This window comes from Elgaria multicarinata, chromosome 1, assembly GCF_023053635.1.
Source record: "Elgaria multicarinata webbii isolate HBS135686 ecotype San Diego chromosome 1, rElgMul1.1.pri, whole genome shotgun sequence".
NCBI classification, from domain to species: Eukaryota; Metazoa; Chordata; class Lepidosauria; order Squamata; family Anguidae; genus Elgaria; species Elgaria multicarinata.
Window position 1 is genome coordinate 143782165 of NC_086171.1, and position 9414 is coordinate 143791578.

Here is a 9414-nt window from a genome sequence, read left to right on the forward strand (position 1 = left end):
AATGCTGAATGGCAAGAGTTTTACCTGCTCATACATATGCTAATGTAGCCCTGTTGCTGAACTCCAAGCTGCATCAAGTACAGCCATCATCCCAAATCACCCTCTTTTGTTCCCATAGCAAGTAGATCTTTAGATAAGATCATACAAAAGCCCTCAAGTTTGGGGGAACAGGCGGGCTAGCGCTCTCTCTCTTTCTTGAACCAAAAACACAGAGCATACTACACATTCCAGCTTGCAACTGCAAGCTGCCATGGGTGAGTGCTTTGCCTTGCTGTATTCTTTTCCTCTTCACCTAAGACCAAGAGCTGCAACGCTCCCCAGTTCTGCTCTACAGGAAAGGGCTGCAGCCCCAGGAAAGGTATATTGCCTTTAAAGATTCCCTCTACTCTTTCCCCTGTTGTCTCTCTCTGTGTATGTGTGTGTACGCTCTTAAGTCTCAAAAAGTCTATTTTTCAGTCTTGAAACTGCTTCTAAGCCTCTACTTGCTCAGCTAATTTCCCCAAAACTAGCTTGTACCTGTGTATTTGTTTCAACCTCAATAAATGTGCCATTGTGGCATTATCCCCTTCAGTGCTGTAAATTTCTTGAGTAAGAATTACCTTAGCCACAGACGCTCTATTGCCAATGTCAAAAGATTCCTTATAAGTGGGTGTAAGTCTCATTAGAACATGTGCAAGTTTGTACATGGGTCTAATGAGAGCACATCACGTAACAGGGCATTCATGGCTGGAAGGTGACCTTTCATTGGTTGCTGAAAGCCAGGGGAGGGGGGACAGCACCGTTGAGCTTAATGGCACTGGAAAGCCCGTGCTGCTTCCCTTCATGTAAATAACTTGCCGCCACCCTGCCCCAGAGATACCATGGGGTCTGGTGGCAGAGCGGCGTCAACTCAGCGCCGTAAAGACAGCCCCCAGCAAAGCCTGATAGCTAGACTTTGGCCACAGCTAGACCTAAGGTTTATCCTGGGATCATCCAGGGTTCGCCCCTGCCTGAGCACTAGATCCTCTGTGTGTCACCTAGATGAACAGGTTTGACCCCTGAACGATCCAGGGATAAACCTTAGGTCTAGCTATGGCCTTTGAGAGTGCTTCCAAGGTCTCAGGTTTTTATGCCATTTCTGGGTTTTCTGGGTTGTGTGTTTTCTTTTTCCTTCCCCTCTCAGGTCGAGCACTTCCAGGATAGAGCCGTTTCAGTCCTGTAGCAGCAGTGGAGTAGTATCTTCCCGCCTGGTGGAATTGCTGTGTAGGATTACGGTGTTAAACTTCTATTGACTGGAAACCATCGTTGCAATGTTCCCATATTCCTAAATTATTAAAATATTCTCCCTCAAGGCCATGCCAGGTACATTCTGAATGAAACTTAGCTTTACTTTATCAAAACACTGTGATCTCACAGCATTGATGAAACTGTTAAACTTTATAGTCTTATTTCTTCCTTTTTCTTGCAGTTCCCAAGTATTAATGTCACTCTTTCACAGCAAGAATGTTTTGGGATATACACACTTGAAACATGATACTGATTTTCAGTCTCTTTCTTTACGTGGATTTGTTTAGCAAAATAGCACTGCAACGCTTGAGCACGGTGTGATACGCCTCTGTGTAACTAACTCAGGGGTATACAAGTTGATCTTAACATTGCACAAAGGCTAATTACATAGCAACAGTAACTAGCCTGCTGGTTTTCTTCTGACATGTTTGACAGATGGGTCACACAGCAAATAATGATAAAAAAAAAAGTTTCTATCCCGTCTATAGCCTAGCTACCTACTTTGAAAACACAGGTTTTCCTTCCAATATTATCCACAATATCTTATAATGCAGCTTTTATTGGGTTTTGTTTTCCTTTCATTTGTCAACTCCGTCGGCTCATAAGCGACAGAAAAGAGGATCTGAAGACAACAGCACAACATGACAAAAGGAGTAGTGTTTATGCTCCCCGCCCCAAGTTGTTGTTAGTGAGAGTTCCACTTGAACCACCACAATATTTGTTGGAAGAAAATGGAGCAAACGTCTGTAACTATCTACTCGTTCTTACGGTAAATGTCAAACTTCAAAGGAGCGTTTACTGTACTGTGGATGAATAATATAAACACATCATGTATTCAACCAGCATGTTCACAAATCCGTATGCCATAGAAGTACTGAGGACTAAAAAGAACGAGCTTGTAGAAGGCATAAACAACCCCGATCACCTTCTGAACTGGCTGATAGAAAATGGTGTGCTTACACCAGAGAAAAAAATGGTCTTGTCCTACTACAGAACACGAACAGCAAAGAACTCCCGAGTTTTGGATATGCTGGCTTCTCAAGGTGAGCGAGCTTGCAGGCTGTTTTTTTATCCTTGTTTGAAACAGTTAGAGCCCCATCTATATAACAATATGAGAAATTATGTCAGTGATGTGAATGGGAAAATTGGCGATGCTAGAAGGCAATTGATAGGGTACCTACTTGAGAAAGATAAAGAATGGGTTCAAAAGGTTAAGGATTTTCACCAAGAAAGGAATGAGAGCCCTAGACAGGTTTTTGCTAAGCCAGAAAGGGTGACTCGGGTCAAACGTAAAGAAAAACGAACTGTTGCAGCAGAGGGGAACTCCACAGGCAATGATTTCACTTCTCCAAGTGTCTTTGATTCTGTGGCTAAAGGCAATCTTTCTGATTTGGAAAAAAACTTAAAGGAGAGTGAAGTTAATGCAGTGAACTCTGCAAATGAAACCCTCCTACACATCGCAGCGGCTCATGGACACACTGAAATAATTGACTATTTAATCAGCAAAGGTGCCAAGCTGGAAGTAAAGGATAAAGGAGGAAGAACTCCACTACACAGAGCTGCTGAGAAAGGTCACGATAAAGCTGTGAAAATGCTGCTCCAAGCTGGCGCCAACATTTACAGCTTGGATCAGGAAGGCAAAAGCCCACTTCACCTGGCTAGTCAGAACCACCATGCGCATATTCTGAAGAGCATCTTGAAAGAAGAGGCAAGACGATACAAGAACCGGCATAACTTCCTGCACATGGCTGTTCTCAGAGATGACAGTGACCTGGTACAAATACTTTTAAAGAATGGTGCTTTGGTGGATGCCAAGGATGAGAAAGGGCAGACCGCTTTGGGCTACGCTGTGTCTCACGGATTTGAGAAGACCGTCGAGGTATTGTTGGAAGGTGGAGCTAACATTGATTCCAGCATCATTGACGCAGCTTTTAACAGCAACAATCAATCCCTATTCCGGTTACTGCTGCAATATTCCAAAGGATTTTCACCAGACACCATGGTGTCTGCTCTCTTTAAAGCCATACAGAAAGACCTGCACGGCATCGTAGCAGCTTTAATTGAAAGAGGTACAGACATAAATGCCACCAATGAAATGCAGTACACACCATTGCTGGTGGCATGTGAACAGGGGAAGACAGAGTCAGCAAAAGTTCTAATTGAAAAGGGAGCCAACTTGAAGGACAAGACTCCGAACTCAAACAGCGCTTTACATCTGGCAGTTCAAGCTGGAGCCTTTTCCATCACAAAGATGCTCCTGCACAAAGGAATGGATCCTAATGTCACAGGCCAGGGAGGTCAAACACCCCTCTATGTTGCTGCGTTACACAATAAGGGAGCACTAATTGACATATTAATTGAAGGAGGAGCTAGAATTGATGTAGCTACTAAAGAGCTATGCACTCCACTGCACATTGCAAGTTATAAGGGTCATGTTGATGTTGCTCAAAAGCTCTTGCAACATAAGGCCAATGTAAATCTTAAGGATAAGCAATCAAAGACACCTCTACATCTTGCGGCTGAAATGGGAAATCCTGCTATGGTGGAACTGCTTCTTGATTCCAAAGCTGATCCAAATGCGACCGATAAAGAGAAGAAGACCCCACTTCACCTGGCAGCCATAGGAGGCCATCCTCACACAGTGAAAGCACTGTTAGCTAAGAAGACTAGGCTGACAGCCAAAGACATGGATGGTTGCACACCAATACACTATGCAGCCATCAAAGGGAACATGGAGATATTGAAAGCACTTTTGGTTGCTGGGAATAATAAAAATATCAATGACAAAAATATATGGAGAAAGACGCCATTGCATCTTGCAGCAGAACACGGGCACAGTGATTCAACACACTTCTTGTTGAGCAATGGCTCAGTCATCAATGCCTTGGATAATAATAAAGACACCCCACTGCATTGCGCTTGCAAAGCTGGTCATTTTAACTGTGTTAGCACGCTGGTCAACTGGTCTGCCGGGGAGAAAGCAAACCTACAGGCCACAAATAGCCTGAAGAAGACTCCACTGCAAACAGCAGAATCTAGCTTAACTGAAAATCAAGCTCAAATTGTTACACTTTTGAAAAAGAAAATGTTATTGATAAGATAAATCTGCAAAGACTAAGAAGTGCAAGTATTTCCTACCCCTGTCTAAAGCCTTATTCATGTAGAGGTAGTACATCTGTGTTTGGGCTGTCTCATTTCAGAGCTAAAACAGATGATGTAGCAGATCTAAATTGTATCACCTGATTAATTTTTTTTTAAAAATAAATACACCAAGATGGGGTGGGACATTCAGAGACTGACTGCAGCAGCAGCAGTGGGGGAAGGAATGGTGGACCTTTTCCCCATGTGCCATTTGCTCAAGTGAAATCCCCATTTCTATGAAGCTTCTGTTGATTAGCCCCATTAGAATAGGGTGGGAAATCAAGTATGAAAGCATGCGTATTTAGACTGGGAAAATGGCATGGGAGGAAAAGGCTAAATACCTACGGTGACCATATGAAAAGGAGGACAGGGCTCCTGTATCTTTAAGAGTTGTATTGAAAAGGAAATTTCAGCAGGTGTCATTTGTATACATGGGGAACCTGGTGAAATTTCCTCCTCATCATCACAGCAGTTAAAGCTGCAGGTGCCCTGCCCTCTTTTAAATCTGGTCACTCTAGTATAGCTCCTGCAGCTTTAACTGTGGTGATGAAGAGGGAATTTCACCAGGTTCTCCATATATACAAATGACACCTGCTGAAATTCCCTTTTCTATGCAGCTGTTAAAGATACAGGAGTCCTGTCCTCCTTTTCATATAGTCACCCTAAAATACCACCTCACCATATTCTAATCGAAATGGAATCCAACCTCACAGACACATTCCCCCAACCCTCAACATTGCTGCTTTGAAATCACAGGTCTTTCATGTTACACATACTTTGTCAGGGAGAGTTTTGCTTTTCCCAGAAACACTTTTTTTTCTTCATGCAATGTTTCTTTCTCCCCCACCCTCCCTCCCCTGCCAGCATCTCGTATAGAGGAACATTCAATTATGTGGGCTCCCTCTTGCAACCTAAAGAGGTACAGTCCATCTAATAGCTTTATCCGATGAGCGTTTTATTGCAAGCTCGTTACTGGGCACTCATGGATTCCCCGGAGGTAGTTCACATGATGTTGTCTGCCTCTCGCACACCTTCCGTCCCTTCTGGTCTTCCTTGCATGGCAACCCCCCCCCCCCCCCGAAAAAGTCCCGTTGCTGCTCTCTCCTGCCCTCTACTGCTGTGTGTGTTCACAACAGGGACTGAATGGCCCTCATGCACCTTGTTTACTTTCTGTTTGAAAACAGGAAGTAACTGAGTGTCCATGGAGAAGCGCCGGTAGCCAGAGTTTCTTCCAAGGTGTGATGGAGCTCTTTGTGAGAACAAGGCCTGTCAGTTCAAATTAGCTATTTACATGCTGAATATACAGGATGCATATTGTTGTTGTTGTTTGTGATATTTGTATACCACTAAATATGATAATATGGGTGGGCAACTTGTGGCCCTCCAGATGTTTTGGCCTACAACTCCCATCATCCCTCACTATTGGCTGATTGGAATTGTAGGCCAAAACATCTGGAGGGCTGCTAGTTGCTCTGTCCTGCACTAAAACATGACAACTGTATATCAACAGGACAATTTTGTAATGTTCAGAACAATCTGTTGCACTCTGAGCCACTCCAGAGGCAATTAAAGCCATGCGAAAGACTTCACAGCTTCTTGGAGTGGTGATCATATCGGAAAGCAATTGCTCTTCAATAGTTCTCTGGTAGATACTTGAATCAGATTACTCTGCAGGAATGTGAAAGAACTTATTGAGACCACTTGAGTATCTGCTGTGGGGATATCAGCCACTGGATATACCTTCAGATCTCATGTAATTTCCAAACCAGCTCCTTAATAAAGCAGAGAGTCATTCACTTGAACTGATTTCATAATGTCTAACCTTGGGGGAGCTAGGGGTGGCGACGGCCAACAGAAAGCTCTGGCGTGGGCTGGTCCATGATTGTCACGAAGAGTCGGAAGCGACTGAACGAATAAACAACAACAAAAATGTTCATTAAGGCTGCAATCCTATCTCCTCTTACCTAGAAGCATTTAGTTATCTATGCTCTCTCCTGCAGTCTGATATAATACAGCCCAGCCAGAGGTAAGTCACATTGAATTCAATGGAACTTACTTGTGAATAGACATGTATAAGGTTACACTGTAGCATTCTATCCATAAGTTCACCTGAGTCAGAAGGAGTAGGTATCATTTCAGGGCTAATTAGGAGGTTCATCAGATGAGCGTTTTATTGCACGCTCGCTACTGCCCACTTACAAATGTGTGTGCGTCCTTTAGACGATGACTTTTGCCTCCCATACGCCTCCTGCTCCTTCCAGTCATTTTTTGTCGCAATATATTATCGCAAAAGAGACCCCCTTTTAATCAGATTTTTTTTAAAAAGGGAATGTACCACTTTCTGCTGCAGGAAAAGTGGCATGATAAAAATGTCCCCTGAATGGGGCACGTGGTCTTTGTTTACTCTGGGCAAAAAGAGGAAGTAATGAGGAACAAAAGCAGGGGCAGAGAAGCAACAGTATAGAAATGTGATTTCCCTGTGTGATGATGCTCTAAAACAGCCTGAAGAATTAAGCAAAAAGCAGTCAAATTTCCCTCTTAAGTGCATTTATTTCAATTTCTAGCAGGATCTACTCCAAGGATTTGGAATGGAGGTTAAATGGAATTAATAGACTAATGGTGCTATCCCATGCATGTTTAGATAGAAAAAGCCCTACAGCTCCCAGAATTCCCCAGCCAGTATGGCTGGGAAATGCTGGGATTTGTTGGACATTTTCTGTTTAAACATGCACAGGATTACACCCTAAATCAGGGCTGGTTCACACATGTATGTTCACCACCCGATGGCTGCAGCATCAAACGATGGCTTAAAAGGCATCATAGATAATTGCCACAGAAGAGTTTTCAAGGTATCACCTCTCAAATGCAATATTATTCAAGGGAGATAGTTTTCACATTCATCTGGGAGCTATCGAAAAAGGAGACATGCCGTGATTAACATGCATATGCGAACGAGTCCTTAGGACAGGCACAGAAAGCCAGCTCCAGATCAAAAGCAGTATTTCTGAAAGATGTTTAGGCAACTCTAAAGGGGTTTCTAATATCTGTTGAGCTACTAAACAATAAAAGAGAGAAATCAGTTTTTCAGTCATCTATATGCAATTATATTTAAAAAATTATCTTAGATGGTGAAAGCAAATGTGTGTGCATGGACATTACATCTAATTTTTTAGCTACAGGAATGAAATTTTTGTGAACCGCCCAGAGGGCTTCGGCTATTGGGCGGTATAAAAATGTAATAAATAAATAAACCAAGAAAGTTTTCTTTCTTAGGGTTCTTTTCATGCTCATTGTAAGGGTCACTGAACTATCTTTCACCATTTGAACCATTAGATGCAGCCATTTACTACCTGGACCAGAAAATAATTGGGGAGGGGGCTGAGCTCTGCTGTGTATACAGTAATTGTATTTGAACTCTAATAGCTAGGTCTGAGGTCTGCTGACGATGTGCTAAAATCTGTTTTTTGAGCTATAGTTTGTGGCAGTTCACAAGAGGGCCTTTGTCATGGTGGCATCCAGCAAATGGAATGCCCTGCCACAGAAGGCTGGGATGTCTTTCTCAGTGCCAGTGTTCTATAACATCCTCCTTGTCTGTTTTCTATATTTTTTAATAATCAATTTTGTTGTCATTTTTTATTTATTTGCTTTGTGTGCCTTTTTATCATTGGACAGTGTTTTTATGTTTTATAATTGATGTTATCCACTTTGGGCAACCCCATTTGGGTGTTAGGGGAAAGTGGGGTTACAAATATTGCTATAAATAAATAAAATAGCTAAAGCTCTAAACCATGTATTCATGGCTGCAACTACTCTATATTCAGCAATGAAAGACAGAATTAACTGAATTCATGGTGGCCTGGCTGTATTCCTGTGACATGTTGGTGTCATCACCAAATACAACACAAGGCAGAATGCCTGTGTCAAACACATTCACACGAAGAGATGCAACCCAAAGAAATCTGGGGTGAAAGCTAGTTATCATGTTATTGCATGAGATCAATACCTCTTTGTTTAAGTTCCAGGAAATGCAATAGAATTAATTTGATAGTTTAAGCATAATATATTGCCATAAGTTTTGATTTAATGAAAACATTACACTAGCTGTTGTGAGGCTTGCTCTTAATAAAGCCAAATTGTACTTGGTCGTACAATTATTCCTGTTGTTTCGTTATTTATTCATTGCACTCACTTCTCCTTCAGCAATCTTAGAGTGTCTTACATCAGGCAGTCTCCCATGTGGGTGCCGGACAAAGCTGAGCGAGATATCCTTACACCCTTAAAGGCTCTCACACCATTCTCAGAGCCTAAGCCAAGATTTCCTTAACAACTTTATAATAATGGATCTGGAAAGCTACTCCCAAGGAAGCATTCACGATTTCAGCATTCAGTAGTTTTAAATATGAAATGTCTATTATGGACCCTGGAAATCTATGTATGGTGACATGATAGAAAAACCTATAGTCTATATGAGATAAATGTATGATAGTGAAATCATCTAATATAGACACTGGTCACTAGAACAGGATGGATATACACACACATCTCCATTTGTATTGATGTGGCATTATTTCATTTATGTTGGTATAATTCATGAATTTGAGTTTCCAAATATCACTTATTTTCATTTTCCCTTAGAACACAATTATTATTCATTCTTATTTTACAGCCTGATTCTATGCATGCTTTACTTGGAAGTAAGTTCCACTGGCTACAGTGGGCTTATTCCTAAGTAATTGTGCATAGGATAATGTAAAAAAAAATCTCCAAATCTACTAAAACTGAATTGCAGCTCCATAGTGTCATACAGAAATATTTAGTTTAAGATAATATTTAAATACAATTACTCCATCTTAACTAACAGCACAAGTTTATGCTGTTAGGCATGCCCAAACCCCATTACAGATAAAAGCTATTTGTCCCAAATATCTCATTCCTATTTATCACAGCCATTTTATAGTTCCTTACACTGAATTTCATTCTGACATTTTGTTGTCTATTCATCCAGTT

At 41.7% G+C, this 9414-nt stretch overlaps 1 protein-coding gene across 1 annotated transcript; it reads left to right on the forward strand.

Annotated features, from left to right (window-relative positions):
* The first annotated feature begins 2095 nt into the window (after window positions 1-2095).
* On the forward strand, window positions 2096-4369 carry LOC134393175 (CARD- and ANK-domain containing inflammasome adapter protein-like). Its single transcript, XM_063118150.1, has one exon. It carries the CDS (start codon window positions 2096-2098, stop codon window positions 4367-4369), a length of 2274 nt encoding a protein of 757 aa, XP_062974220.1.
* Window positions 4370-9414: the final 5045 nt, after the last annotated feature.

Coding starts and splice junctions, on each gene's coding strand:
- LOC134393175 (XM_063118150.1), top strand. CDS start 2,096: ATGTATTCAACCAGCATGTTCACAAATCCGTATGCCATAGAAGTACTG.